The sequence below is a fragment of the Nannobrachium achirus genome (assembly GCF_963921795.1).
Source record: "Nannobrachium achirus genome assembly, chromosome: 15".
Classification (NCBI taxonomy): Eukaryota; Metazoa; Chordata; class Actinopteri; order Myctophiformes; family Myctophidae; genus Nannobrachium; species Nannobrachium achirus.
The window spans coordinates 52830249-52845833 of NC_137822.1; the positions used below are offsets into that span (position 1 = coordinate 52830249).

The 15585-nt window shown below is 39.6% G+C and overlaps 1 protein-coding gene across 1 annotated transcript in view; it reads left to right on the top strand.

Annotated features, from left to right (window-relative positions):
* slc38a9 (solute carrier family 38 member 9) overlaps positions 1–15482 on the top strand; it is a 32215-nt gene extending 16733 nt beyond the window's left edge. The window contains exons 5-15 of the mRNA XM_080743774.1: positions 556–619; positions 1585–1678; positions 1824–1994; positions 2414–2476; positions 4542–4736; positions 4913–5020; positions 6730–6836; positions 7511–7624; positions 9118–9266; positions 10270–10359; positions 11640–15482. Of these exons, the coding sequence (XP_080599900.1) occupies positions 556–619; positions 1585–1678; positions 1824–1994; positions 2414–2476; positions 4542–4736; positions 4913–5020; positions 6730–6836; positions 7511–7624; positions 9118–9266; positions 10270–10359; positions 11640–11805 (1321 nt within the window). The 3' untranslated portion in view covers positions 11806–15482. The remainder of the gene's footprint in view (positions 1–555; positions 620–1584; positions 1679–1823; positions 1995–2413; positions 2477–4541; positions 4737–4912; positions 5021–6729; positions 6837–7510; positions 7625–9117; positions 9267–10269; positions 10360–11639) is intronic.
* Positions 15483–15585: the final 103 nt, after the last annotated feature.

Below are 15585 nucleotides of genomic sequence, written 5' to 3' on the forward strand. Positions count from 1 at the left end.
TGAGAACCGAAAAACGGCCGAAAGACGCGGACGCGACCGAGGTTTGCTATAGAGCTACTGACCACAAGTTGAGCAACTTACACAGTATAGCTTTAAATATTCTGGAAATGTTTTGGAAATGAATTAAAATGTTTGGGACCCCTGCCATTCAGGTTTGGACGCAGCTTAATATTTGACAATTTGGCGAATGTTTAATTTGTCATTTTAGAGGTATTAAAAAAATCCTTAAATTGTCACTTTAGAAATGTGCATATATGCCATATACCCTCTATACACTTAAACTTTATTTTGTTTTGTTTTGTTTACTGTGAAAAAACAGTATTGCACATTAGGTTAATCATCTGGGGATAACAATAATAATTTGGGGAACCCCCGACCCACAGGTTGAGAACCACTGACTTGGGAGACCATTTGTAGGATTTGTGTACCATTTCTGGCTCCCATTGGGAAGGTCCCTTTCTAGATCAACCATCTTTACTGAATGTTTGTCCATCAACTCAAACGTACCCGCTCTGTTTCCCGCTTCTAATGATGTAATTTCCTCCTTCCTGTCAGATTTGCCATCTGGAACACCATGATGGGGACCTCCATCCTCAGTATACCCTGGGGAATAAAACAGGTGATTATTTATACTGTAGATTTACATATCCTTGAGTTCTGTTAGTACAGAAGTCTTGACATTTCTAAATAACTTCTTAACCCATTTAGGCCTAGAATTATTGACTGCTTTAACTATTGAAGAAATAGCAGATATACAAGCTTGCAGCGCGCTGTGAGCTTATATCTGCTTCACTTATTTTAGAAAATGTGTGAAAATCTTTGAATATATGTATTTTTTAAGCGAACGTTTGTAACTCAAATTTTGCTTCTGGGGGGTCCCTGGAACTAAATATTTTGAGTTGGGGGTCCGTGGCCAAATAAATATCATTTTGGGGGTCCTTCACATGAAAAGGTTTGAGAACCACTAATAGTCTCTCAAGAACAGACTAACTGAGCTCCAGTTAAGTGAAAAGGACATTTTCTTTGACGATGGCTGGCCAGGTTGCTGACATAGAAACTGGTTTTTCAAAAAACCTTAGAAGGATTCAAAAGACACTTATAGAATCGGGTCAAAATTCTATTTTTCACGATTTTTCATAAATAGCAGATCTACAAGCTCGCAGTGCGGCACTCGGTGCCACGCTGTGAGCTTGTATATCTGCTATTTTTCAATAGTTAAAGCATAAAATAATGATACGCAATAATGTGTACCCATTCTAAGTGGGTTAATTTCGAAATAACTTCTTAAAACACACATTGCATTAATTTTTCATAGGGATTATGGAATGTGTTTACCTCATGATTGTTAAATATGAACAACAAAAAACAATGTAACATATTGTCACTGTAAGATGAAAACGTTACCTGTTAATACTTTTCATTGGTTCAATATTCAGTCCACAGACTGAAGATATTTATTTTATGGTCACAATGCGTCAATCTGTGATGTGTTATATGAATTGTAAAATAAGGTATTGATGCTGAGTGTGTGCATTGTGTGTGACTGTGTGTGCATTGTGTGTGACTGTGTGTGTGTGTTGTCAGGCTGGCTTCACGTTGGGGATCATCATCCTCATCTCCATGGGCTTGTTGATGCTCTACTGTTGTTTACGAGTGTTGAAGTCACCCAAGTCCATACGTGAGTACACACTGTTGATCGCGAAATCTTTTGCAAATCTTTAAATATAGTCTGCTATTTTTGTAATGGCTAAAATAATAATGTGTAGTAATACGTTCCAGAATAAAACAGTCTTTGATATGTTGACATGTCTCTCTCTCCACAGCGTATATCAGCACATCAGACTGGGAGTTTCCAGATGTGTGTAAGTACTACTTTGGGAAGTTTGGCCAGTGGTCCAGCCTGGTGTTCTCCATGGTGTCTCTGATCGGTGCCATGGTTGTCTACTGGGTCCTGATGTCCAACTTCCTCTACAACACTGGCAAATTCATCCATAGTAAGTACTGTAGCACAGTTAGTTTTTTGCATCGGTGGCTGCGAATTGGAAGGTTTCTCAGTTCGATCCCCAGTTCCCCCTGGACTGTCCATGTGGCCATGAGCAAGACAGTGAACAACTAAGTGCTCCCGATGAGCCTTGCATGGTTTCCTCCACCATCTGTGTCACATTGTAAAGTGCTCTGGGAGAAAGATGTAATGTTCAGAATTGAATTTAAGGGGCCTTTTGTAGTTTTATTGATTTCCCAGGAAGCGATTGGATTCCATTGCTCTTGGTACACTATGAAAACCAACTTGTAGAAAAACGTTATTATTATTATATTTTGGTAAAAATATGTTTTTGTCGAATTACGATAAAAAAATGGTCAGGCTCTACTTTAGTCATTTAAAACTTGAATAGTTTTCTTCATGTGTCCACAGATTATGCCTACAATGTCAGTATGGCAGATTCAGGAGACTACGGGACCAACGGCTCAGACCGAGGTAAGATCACACTGATGAGGGTGTTATATGACACATAGCATACCACGGAAAACAAGTCGTATCTGTGCTTTTGCAATCTTAAAGTTCTCAGATCAATATTTACCTTGTTTCATTTCCGTAAAGCTTATCGTCTATCTAGGGTACAAGGCCCAGACACAGTGGGAATCACTAGTCAATCAGCTAAAAAAACATGAAGTTTGCTAATTTGGAAATTGTTTATCTTTCGTAATCAAATTGATTTGATGGATTAGCTGTCGTACTCTAACACAGTGTTTCTCAAGGGGTCCTTGAGGGGGTTCCAGGGGATTCCTTGCAAAATGATTAGTTATTAGATAGTTAGGAGTCTGTAACTAGATTATATATACAGTATATAGTATACAAAATATACAAATGGAACCAAATGGACCTGGGGAGTGGGGGTCCCAGAGATAAAATATGGTACCAAATGGGGGTCCTTGGTTGCGTAACACTGCTGCTACATGTAGAGCCACGGCCTAAAAATCTTCTCTTATGGGGGCCCTTTTCAAATGGGGGTCGTGGGCTAATAAACACAATTTGGGGGTCCTTTACATGAATGTTTGAGAACTAATGCCTTAACTCAGTGGTTCTCAACCTGTGGTTCCCACATGATTTTGTGGGGGTCCCCAGATGACTTCTAAGTCCTTTTTAATAGATATAAAAAAGAAAGAAAAGAAAAAAGTCAATTACTGCATCAAAAGTAATCAACAAACTATAAAACAACTTGGTGACACATTGGCCAAATTGTCAATAATAATACAGTAAGAATGAGGCAAAATGTTTCAGTTTGAAAAAAAAGTTGATCTACAAGCTCACAATGACTCGCGGCGCTTATAAATCTGCTATTTTTCACAATATCTGTGGAACCAGGTCAAACTAAATTGAATGCCTCGCCCTCAACTCCTGCATTCCAAGTTCTAATCAGGGTGAAGCGGTTTCCCAGTTCAAATATGATTATTTGGGGTGGTCCCGTTGTTTCTAGGTCCCAGTAGTCCTGTTGGGTGTAGGGGTAGGGTTAGCATTCACCAGTGTCGGCAGGTTAGCATTCACCAGCGTCGGCATGTTAGCCTCAGACTACTTGAACCTCACAATAGCACTGCGCGCCCCCTTAACACATCTCAACCTGTGGGTTGAGATCCCCAGAGGGGTCCCCAAACAATTTTTGGGGGGTTCCCAGATGTTTAGTGAAATGTTAACATTGTTTTCTCGCACAACAGTAAATAGACCAACATACAGTATAAGAGTATACAGGGTCTGCACATTTCTTCTAAAGTGACAATTTAAGGTCTTTAAATACCTTTTTAGTACCTCTGGACAAACATTATATTATTATTAGTCAAATTGTCAAATATTCTTTTTAAAAATTGAAAATAGCAGATCTACATGCTCACAACGCCTCGCTTTGCGAGATGTTGTGAGCATGTAGATCGGCTATTTTCACAACAGAATAGATTGAGTCAAACTAAATGGAATGCCAACTCCTACAATGTGCTTGTGCAGGGTGAGAGGGGGTCCCCAGTTCAAATATGATTATTTTGGGGGTTAGAACCACTGCCCCCTAACCATTGTTGATTTCGTCGACTAAAACTATGACGAAAAATGTTTGTCGACTGGGTTTTTTTCACTGACAAAAACTAAGCTGCGATGACTAAAACTATGTAAATATATTGACAATTTCGTCAACAAAATAAAAACTAGACTAAAACGTTAGGGAGGGACTAGTGAAGAAGACAGTCATTTTATGTTTGGTTGCTCTCAGGTGTTGCGTGCTGCGACGCGTTGTGAGCTTGTAGATCTGCTATTTTCAGCACGCAGCCAAGTGTAAAATCAGTCATGCCATCAAGGCCTGCCAAAATACATTTTAGTTGACTAAATCAACTGTAGATTTAGTCAACTAAAATCCTATGATATTTAGTCGACTAAAATTAGACTAAATTATGACTAAAACTAAATTATATTTTATTCAAAAGACTATGACTAAAACCAAATCAAAGTTTGCTGTCAAAAACAACACTGGCCCTAACGTGCCGTTTTTCGCACGCTCCAGTGATCTGCCCGTCCCAGATGGACCCCCTGGGCAGCGGCGTCTCGGGGGACGGCGGCGGCAACTCCACAGACGACGCGGCGGCGTTCGACCGCTGGTGGAACAAGACGGAGACCGTCCCTCTCTACCTCATCATCCTGCTGCTGCCGCTGCTCAACTTCCGCTCCGCCTCCTTCTTCGCCAGGTTCACCTTCCTGGGTAAGAAGACGTGTTTTAAAAACCCATTAACACCTTGGGAGTATTTTATGCGTTAGCTATTGAAACATAGCAGATCTTTTTTTTAGGGTGGGTCAAATATGATTATTCTCGGGAGGTCGCTGCCTTATGAGGTTGAGAACCACTGGTCTGTTTTGATAGTTTCATGTCTTCCTCAGGTACCATCTCAGTGGTCTATCTGATCTTCCTGGTCACGCTGAAAGCGTTTCGTCTGGGTTTTCACATGGAGTTCCACTGGTTTGACTACACGCCGTACTTTGTTCCAGGTCAGTTTACCTCTCTTTAATGGCATGCCATGTCCATGAAGACGATGTATCCAAAATTATGATGATTGTGGAAATGCAACCAAATGTGTAGATTTTTTGCAGATTATTTGTGAAATTGGAAGTGATGACACAAAGAAATGAGTTGACAAAATTGGAATTGGATTGGAGCACTATAAAATTAAAGCTGATATATATATTTGATAACATTTGTAACCCACCTGAAAAAGAAAATAAATCTGTTTATTAAAAAGCTGGAGAGACAGGGAGACCCGTGTTACTGAACAAACACTCTAGCAATGATTATATCCCAAATATAGAACTTTAATCTTTCGTCAAATTATGTTTGGTTTTAACCTAACAATATCACTGGACATTTTAATCTATTTTCATATTTGAAAGAAATTTCACCTATGAATTTGTATGGGTCGCTACAAAATATCCACTTTTTTTTTTTTTCATTTTGCTACATTAAGAAAATACTTTTCATCAATTAAAAAGTATTCCAAATTGTTTCAAAACGTATTTCATGAATACAATTCTATAAAAAAAAAAAGGAAAAAAAATAATAATATATATATATATATATATATATATATAATTGTTATTATTTCCACAAATACAAGTTTTAAGAAGTACTGAAGTGCAGCGTTGTGAGCTGGTAGATCTGCTATTTTCATAAGTGTGGGTCCCGGTCAACATTTTTCTTTTGGGTCTCCTCCTGCTAGAGTTAATTTCTTTTGGGTCTTGTCTCTAGGCCTGTCACAATTATTACATAATCATCTAATCGCAATTATTTGACATAATCGCAATTATTTTGTCATAATCGTTTCCATGTTGAAAGATTTTCATATATTCATAGCATTTAAAAATAGTGGAAATAGCAGATCTACAAGCTCACAACGCGTCACGGGAGATCGGCTATTTCCACTATCAATGTTCTTTTTAAAGTTTAAAGTTGTCAAATATGGCAGTAATTTATTTGTATATTTAGGTTATGTGTCATAACTGCCACGTGCAACTTCAAAGCCTACAAGCCAAACAGAAATGTAATTGTCAACGACAAAAACACAATTAAATGGTTAATCATTAACTTTCTCCTCCTCCTTGTTGAATCCCGTAGAGTTAATTTATTTTGGGTCTTGTCTCCATGTGGAGGGTTCCCACGGTCATGAAATTCCTGGAAATATTTTGAAATTAGAAAAATATTTTTCCAGTACTGGAAAAGTATTGGAATTGATCAAGGGTCCTGGAAGGTCCTGGAAAAAATAGCTATGCATTGTCTTTGGTTATTGATTTTGTTAATACCTCTGAAATGACAAATTAAACATTGGCCAAATTGTCAAATATTAGAGGCAGAAATTGTGAAAATAGCAGATCTACATGCTCACAACGCCTCGCAACGCGAGGCGTTGTGAGCATGTAGATGATCACGTAGATAACTGGTGCCGGGGTCCCCAGTTAAAATATAATTATTTCGGGGGTCAAGCCTGAAAAGGTTGAGAACCACTGCCATACACTACCTGTCTTTGGGCATTGCACATAGGAGTAAGCGACTTGTTATTGAGCTGAATTATTGTTATATAGTCCTGGAAATTGGGTTAAATATTCTGGAAAAGTTTTGGAAATGAATTGGTAAAAATGTGTGGGAACCCTGCATGTGTCCTGTAGATAATTTATTTTGGTTCTTGTCTCCTCCATGTGTCGTGTAGAGTTCAGGGTGACGTTCCCTCAGCTCAGTGGAGTGTTGACGCTGGCCTTCTTCATCCACAACTGTGTCATCACGCTGATGAAGAGCAACAAACACCAGGAGAACAATGTGAGTAGGGCTGCACCTACTATCCATTATTTTATTAGTCAGTATTCTATCCATACATTTTCACATGAATAAAAGATATACTATTATCTTGGTCCCTTATGGGTCTGTTCACTCTGGGGCATTTCCACCAGGAAAGAACCGGTTCTGGTTCTTTCTTCCGCCTATGGGATGAACCAGAGGTGAGCTTTTCCACCGAGAACCGAGTTGGTTCCGAACCACAAAACTTGGTTCGTGGCCAGTTCGCAAAAACAAACCAAGGTTCCAAGAAAGTTGCTGAACCTGAACCGGTTCTTTGCTGGTGGAAAAGGCCCCTCTGTGTCTCATTGGTTCAGAAACTAAACTAAACGGGTTAACTGTTGCAAGCCTTAACATGTATTAATGAGTATTGGATTGATGATGGCTGGTCTTTTATTGAAGGTCTGTCAGGGAAACGGTGGCCACCAGCTTTTAGAGAGAACTCATTCAGGGTACAGGATAAACAAGTGGAATTGAAAGTGATAAACCCTCTGGCAATGTCTGGCAATTTGCTTTAAAATACAAAATATCCATTTTCTCCACAAAAGAATGAGCAGACACAATTGGAACTGGAACACTATAAGATTGAAGCGTGATAAATGGGTGTGGTGTGTGTACATCGTGGTAGATGATTGCTTACTGTATGTTTTATTTTTCAGGTACGGGACCTGTCCATAGCGTACATCCTGGTAGGACTGACCTACCTGTACGTGGGAGTGTTGATCTTTGGTGTTTTCCCATCTCCTCCTCTGGCTAAAAAGTGCATTGAACCAGTAAGATGTTCTTCTACTTCATATGTTAGGAAATGAGACTGTATCCGATGCTTACCACCTCATCATACATGTTTAACCCATTTAGACCGGGTACGCATTAGTATACATTAGTATTATTTTATGCTTTTAAAGAATAGCAGATAAACAAGCTCACACAGTGCGGCACCGAGTGCCGCCTAGCAAGCTTGTCGATCTGCTATTTTTGAATATATAATATATATTTTTATTTTATTTATTTTATTTTTTTTTATTTTTTTTAATTTTTTTTATATATATATATATTATATATATATATATATATATATACATATTATTTTTTTTACCCGGTTCTATAAGTGTCTTCTGAAGCAAAATCTGAGTTGCAAATGTTTGCTTTAAAAACACTTATATCCAAAGATTTGCACAAATTTCCATGACTTTTCAAAAATAGCAGATCTACAAGCTCACAGCGCGGCACTCGTTGATGACATCTGTTCATCATTTCCGTTCACGAGAATATATTTTAAAATATCTTTGTATGCGACAAGCTATATATATGCTCAGATGATTTTGATTTATATTAAGTCAAATTTGGGGCGAAATGGAAGCAGGGAAGAAACTTTACATCCACTGTTATCGGTTGGTCATTTCCAGAGCTTCTGTTTTCTAGGTTCTCAAAGTGGATTCCAGGGACTCTGTGGGTTCCTTTAGGGGGGTCTAAATTGACCCATACAAGTCTGTAACTCTGACTCATTTGGTTCCATTTTGTACACTGTCAGAGTTAAGGGGAGACGTTGAAATGTGAAAGTTTGAGAAACCCTGGCCTGTTCTAGACAGTATGAAAAGGAAAATTGTGGGAGACAACAGTCTGGCTCGCGAGACTAATTCTGGGGGAGGTGTTTGCCAAAAAATAGCCGGTTTACAAGCTCACAACGTGTTGCAATGCACCGCGTTGTGAGCTTGTAGCTCTGATATTTTTAGTTACCATATTTATTGTGGATGTAAAAAAGCAGGAAGGAATAGAGGGTTTAAGTGGGATATGGTCTATTTTACTAACTACGAATAGAGGCTTTACAGTAGCGCTATTCAACCTGTGGTCCGTCAAGGTCATACCAATAAAAAATATATTTTGTCTACTTTCAATGTGGACAAATCATTTCTGATGTAATTTTTCAGTTTCTCTCCAATGTTTGTCTTGTTTTTTACAAGACTTTTTTTTTTTGTTTGCAATTGTTTGTTCCAAAAGAAGAAACCCAAAGTAATTTCATCATGAATCGTTTCCATGACAATCTTTTTGTTCAATGAGGTTCGGCCATATGGAAATGTGTCCGTTTTCTGTTTCGTTCATTTTTAGACTAGTCATGTAGTGTTATAAAATCATTGTCTAAACAATAGGACAAAATAGGACCGTCATTTGGGGGCCATGAGTGGCCCCTGAGCCATCCTAAGTTGAGTAATTTTGCTTTACAGTAAGTGGTATGTTATTGACTTTTTGTTGTCGTGTTTTGCTGCAGAACTTCTTGGATAACTTCCCCAGCAGTGACATCATGGTGTTCGTGGCTCGCACCTGCTTGTTATTCCAGATGACCACCGTCTATCCACTGTTAGGCTACCTGGTCAGAGTGCAGGTCATGGGCCAGATCTTTGGAAGACAGTATCCCAGGTAGGAGCTGACAGCCGCGTGCCATTATAACTCAAAAGAATCATATTTGAACTGGGGACCCTCCCCACCCTGACTAGCACTACAGGGTTCCCACGGTCATGAAATTCCTGGAAATATTTTGAAATTAGAAAAATATTTTTCCAGTACTGGAAAAGTTTTGGAATTGATCAAGGGGTTTATCAAGCTTGTTATCGAGCATAGCGGCCCATGTCGTCATGTTTAAACAAGCAAGACAAGAGGTGATCAAGAAATTATTACAGTACTATTCATAATATAAAGCCATTTAACACTTAATACACACGAATGAATGATTTTTTTAAATTATATATTTAATGATATTTGTTACTTTTGTCAATATTGTCATCTTCATAGATGGTGGTAAGCCACAAACTCACAGTCACAACTGGCCAATAAAAAAATATACCAGTTATGTTCTGAATTTGTCGTCTCATAGCATTCCACGGAATATTAGAAAACGCTCAATAGTGGGCTCGATAAAAGCCCGGCTCAATAAGCAGGATTGATAAGGTGCTCATTATCAATAAAAATTAACAAGCTTCATCCCTAACTAAGAGTTGAGTCATTATGTTTTATATGATACGGTTCTATTGTGAAAATAGCCGGGGAGGCGGGGGAAGGGGGGAGACACGCGAACCAGCGGCTCGCAGGCAGTCGCTGAAGTTGAAGTAGATGACGTTTATTGACACAGACACCTGTCAGTCATTCTGACCTCATGAATTATACATTTTCTTGATTTTTTTTTTTTACGTTTTTGTTTCTGTTTGTTAGGCTGTGCTTAGGGCTCTAATTGTTTCATTATAATACACAAATACTTGCATTTTTCACTTTTCTTTTGGCATCCACTGATTGCAGATATGCTCTAAAATTGTGAAAAGGCTATTTTTGATTGTACAAAAGTACAAGTAGTGATTATCTGCAGAGATTATGTTTTCGCTTTGTCCTTCTGTCCTACATCGTCATTAATGAGTATCTTCTCCCTCAGTTTCCTTCATGTTCTGGCTCTGAACATTGTGATTGTGAGTGCCGGGGTCCTCATGGCCATGTTCTACCCAAACATTGGATCCATCATAAGGTATGAACAATACATTCTAACATTATTATTCAATCCGAAACCACCTCTGTCGGGTTAACATACTGTAAGCCTAAAGGGCCCTTCAGATGAGCAGCAGGGGCTCCCGCTAGGATCAGCGGCGGCTGCGCCGCGGTGAGACACAAACACACTCGCTCAGTGAGTAAACGCAGTGCTGTATTTCACAAAGATGAACACAATCATCTTTGTGCATGCGCGCGCTGCCCGCGTGCGCAACTGCGCATGCACGAACGAGCACGCTTTAGCCGCAGACCAACATCTGAAATTGATTTAGAGAAAATTGGTCAAGATTTTCAGAAAATAGCCAAGTTTCACAAATCACAGACTGGGACTTGGCCTAAACAAACCTTTCAGTTGTGAGACGTATTTATTTCCCTTTCAATTGCAAATTTAGGCTGAAGCTCTTATGCATTCCAATTCAACCAAAAGTGGCACAAAATGAATGCATTCATATTGGCTGTAGTCCCTATTCTGGGGTGAAGGTTCACCAAAAATAGCTCACAACGCGTTGTGTGCTTGTAGATCTGCTATTTTTGGTGAGAGAGTTGACCGTAGATGGAAAAAGAATTCATCGAGTACAATGCAAATCAGGTCGGTTTTACTAAGCATAGTGAAGTGATATTGATGTAGTGACATTGATGAATTCCAAATGTTATCATATTATCCTGCAGCACCCCTGGACTGGCTTCATGGCACCTTAGGGTGCCACGGCACCCACTTTGGGAAACCCTGCTCTACAGTAGCCTGGTTTGCGAGGCTAGCTCTACAGTCTACAGCATACATGGGCAACTGGCGGCCCGGGGGCCACATGCGGCCCCCACCTACACCTACCACAGGAATACTGATGAATTATTGGTTTCAGCTGTTATAATTCCAAACGTGCTAACATGACCAGCTTTAGTTACCTGAGTTTACTGTATATTAGTAGCTTAATGACTAGTAGCCTACTACTAGTCTTTTTCTTATGTCCAATGCATTTGTATTTAAGTTCATAAAGTTGACAAAGAACATATAAATGCATTTGAAAAATAAAAATAAAAATCAGGATTCCAATTCAAAAATAGCAGATGTACAAGCTCAACACTAATTGCAGTGCGACGCGTTTTGAGCTTGTACATCAGCTATTTTTGCAATTTTTTTTACTGTATATGCATTGTGGCCCTCTGGAGTGAGTGTGAAAATATAGTGGCCCTCTCCATCATCAAAGTTGCCCACCCTGCTGTGTCTACTAAACTAAAACAAGACTCTGTCTCCCCCTGCAGGTACTCTGGTGCAACGTGCGGCCTGGCGCTGGTGTTTGTCTTCCCCGCCATGGTGCACATGATCGCCCTGAAGCGGCAGGAGAGGCTCCGCTGGCCGTCTGTGCTCTTCCACAGCTTCCTCATCGTGCTGGGCGTCGCCAACCTCGTGGGACAGTTCTTTATGTAGAGATTGGACTCCAAACTGGGCCCCAAATGGCGTCCAAACATGGTTCCCGAAATGGCTCATTATGCGGTGGCGGCCATTTTTGTGAGGGTGATTCCAAAAAAACTCTGTTCAGTATTGTTGTTGCTATCAGGTAGAAACTAAAGCTCTGTGTTTTAACGTTTTATGTTTTTTCGTAAATGAATAGCCTATTTTGTCACACTACCGTGCCACACAAAAGTAGCAAAAACAGCAGGTGTACCAAACTCAAAACGTTGCGAGGCAACAGGGTTTTGAGCTTGTAGATCTGCTATTTTTGCTTTTGAACCCTGAAAAGGAACAGGTTTGGACATTTGAGGTTCCCACCCGACAGCAACGTCCACTGCAACATTGCCCACAATGCACCTCAGAATGTAGCGAGCGAATCAACAACCCAGGTCAGCGCAAAGTGTCCCATAATGCAAAGCAGCAGCGTTTGACTGTTCAAAAAGAAACAAGCGCGACAGCAGTGAGGAAGACTTTGCGCCTTCCGCCTCTGTAAAACTGTGTTCACTTTATTTTTTTATAGCTTTTTATTAAGGCTACATTTTATGGCTATTTGCCCTTTGTCTTGGCTATTTGTAGCTTAAATTTGTGTGGCATTTATGCTAATGTTGGCTATCACCGAACGAGTTTACTTAACCACAGATAAAGATCATTCTTAACTTTTCTCAACAGTCAAGTTAAAAGGGAACGTGGGATTGTGGGATATCTCGCGCGTTTCCGACCACGTTTTTGTCGGTTCTTTACGCACACACAGCGGGAAATTGTGAGTTTAAAGTGAACTCTCTGAGTTTTTCAGTGTAGTGGACTATGTAGGGTTTTACTACATAGCGAACCAATGAGACACTTAGATGTTTACAAGCGAAGGCAGGTCCGTGTCGACAGGGGGGCCGTGCACAAATAGAGCCCCTTTTTTTGCCGGTGCTTTTTTATTTTGTTCTTTCTTTTTTTATTGAAATACTATCGAGAAATAAGAGGGAAATGTGCTACTGTACAACATACAACATACAGTATTGATTTATGAATACTTCTACCACCAACCCTCCAAATGGTCTCTCAATCAATTGAGACCATGAATCAACCAACTGTCAAAAGTCAGTGAATCAATCAACTGTATCTTACGACATTCCGAATCCATCTGGTCATGAAAAACATTATTGTTGTATGTATTATCGTTTGGATATGTCACTGTCACACGGCAGTGAGTTTGCTTTCTTTTTCTGTTAAAATGAAGGTTTTGGTTGGTCAATCAATCCATTTGATTGGGAAATATGAACTTAATATACTACTACTGCTAGAGGACACCAGTCGATGAAAGGCAAACTACATCTGGATCTGCCATACGTATACAGTAGATGTAACAAATACATAAGCAAGGAGTGTATTTAAGTTACATTATATAAGACCAATGAGACCAAGTATTCTGATTTAAAGAGGTGGTGCCATAGTTTTGTACTGTTTTCTGTTTTGTATGTGTCTATGAAGTTAAGATTACTCTAATAGACCACAGGGTGTGCAAATTTGCCTTCCCTGTGTATTGTTGGTTACTTCCTGAACGCTGAAAGCCTGAGTCAAAAGGCCCAGCTGAAAAACACTGAGTACCGTAATTGCCGGACTATAAGCCGCAGCTTTTTTCCCATGTTTTTAACCCTGCGGCTTATACAAAGGTGCGGCTTATATAGAGATTTTTACAGCTAACGGCCAGTTAGTTAATTTTACAATGGTCTTTAACAAGGATTTATATATAGATTTTCCAGCTAACGGCCACCAGGGGCACTCTAGCGGGAAGCAGGAAGGACACCTGCGGCTTATTGTCAGGTGCGGCTTATATATGTAAACATTTGTTTTTTGTTCTAAATTTAGCTGGTGCGGCTTATATTCAGGTGCGGCTTATAGTCCAGCAATTACGGTAAATTGCATCATATAATGAACCCCTCCCCTTTACCATATACCCAACACTGTGGGTGTGGCTAACTTCAGCTGGGTCACCACCCACCATGACAACCAGGCATACTTAATGAACTGGTACTGTACACTTTTTTTTGAAAAATGATTCCTCCTAGTATAATCATAATACCTTTTCAGTCATGGCACCGCCACTGCGAAATGAAATGAGCTGCTGTACCTACGAATTGAAAAATCACACCCAGTGTGACGTGAGCAGTGCCTTTTATGAGTTAAATTGTGTGGTTGGCATAGGCAACACACTAGTCCTTGTCCAACTTGATGGAGTAACCCCAAAAGTTTGCCAGACTACTCCTCCCACAGTTTTGGGGATTGTGTGCTTACATTTTGCTAAGAGATAACGTTTAGATAATTTGTTAGTGAATTCATTTCCCCCTTTGACTTGAATGGGAATTGGGAAAATGCAAAAATGGTGAAACCACACTTGCAATTTCCCAGAATTGCATCTTTCTAGTTTCATTAAGTGTCCTGCGAAGCTTGGCCAATGAGCCAAGTGTGGACGGACATACATGCATACAGACAGACAGACAGGCATTCTGCTAAATGCCTAAACTGTAAACATACATACAGACAAAGCCAGATGTAGGAGCAGTTAGCATGTGCTGCTGCTGATAGACCCACGTGATGTTGGCATCAGTATTTGATACAATGGCATCAGTACAACATTAGTATTTGATACAATGGAAAAACATGGATATACAGTACACACAAAGTCACATATTGGAGCGTTTAGCACCGCTCAAAAATACTCATTGTAACTGTATTTCTGGTGTGACAGGTTTATCCAAAGTAACCACATGAGCCCTGGCATACCTCTGCTGTGGGGGGGAACATTTGGCGGAAATAGCCTAAGGTATTCACACATAGTGTAGAGGGAAAACAGGAGGGGTCCTAATGTTGGACTCTGGGGGACTCCGGTCAACTAATTATATACAGTAGGGTTTAAGCGACGTGATTTTCCATACACTAGCTACTGTGAAGTAGCACTAACGCCATCTTTAGGAAGGCGGTGCAAGCTGAGAATGGAGGGGGAAAAACTAATGATTATGAATCATATGTTTTATTATTGTGTAACTGGAAATGTCAAAATGATGTTGAACTTCCTGACCAATCTCTAGTGATGGATGGTAAGTCCATTCTGTTATTAGATTCAATGTCTTGATTGCTTAACGTTGAACTTTGAAAATGCAATGTAAGAATATTGATATGGAAGATTTGAGTCTTGAAATACAATTAATATTAGGCTACAAGGGAAACCTATGCAAATGAGACCGTTATTATCATGCTATTAGTTGAGCCGCGATGCAAAACAGTTGTAAATACAGTAGGCTGTTTGTATGTGTTGATGTACTATTTATGTATGTCACCCTGTCTGCAAAATGTGCCACCAGGGGGTGACAAAAACAAGGCTGTAGGGAAAAGAGATATAGGAGAGATATGTTTGTCGTTCTGACACGTTAGGTCACACATGGATCATTCTATTATGTTAATACTGTGTTCTGATTCACAAAAATAAATGATCATATCAATCACAAAGTCAATTATTTAATTGAAAAAGCGCAAAACATGGGAGATGACGGTGGGTTGTTATAGCAACCATGTGTTGAATTGACAAGAGGTGGTCTCAAAATGTGCCATTATGTCCACAATATGCAGGGAGTTGGTGATCATTGTTAAGTTTGCTCACAAACAATGTAGAGAATTTATCATTGAATGATGATAAATGCCATTGGATAACCTTTTTTCAATGACAATAAAGATGAAGCTTTGTAAACCAATTATGACAATGTTTTCTTT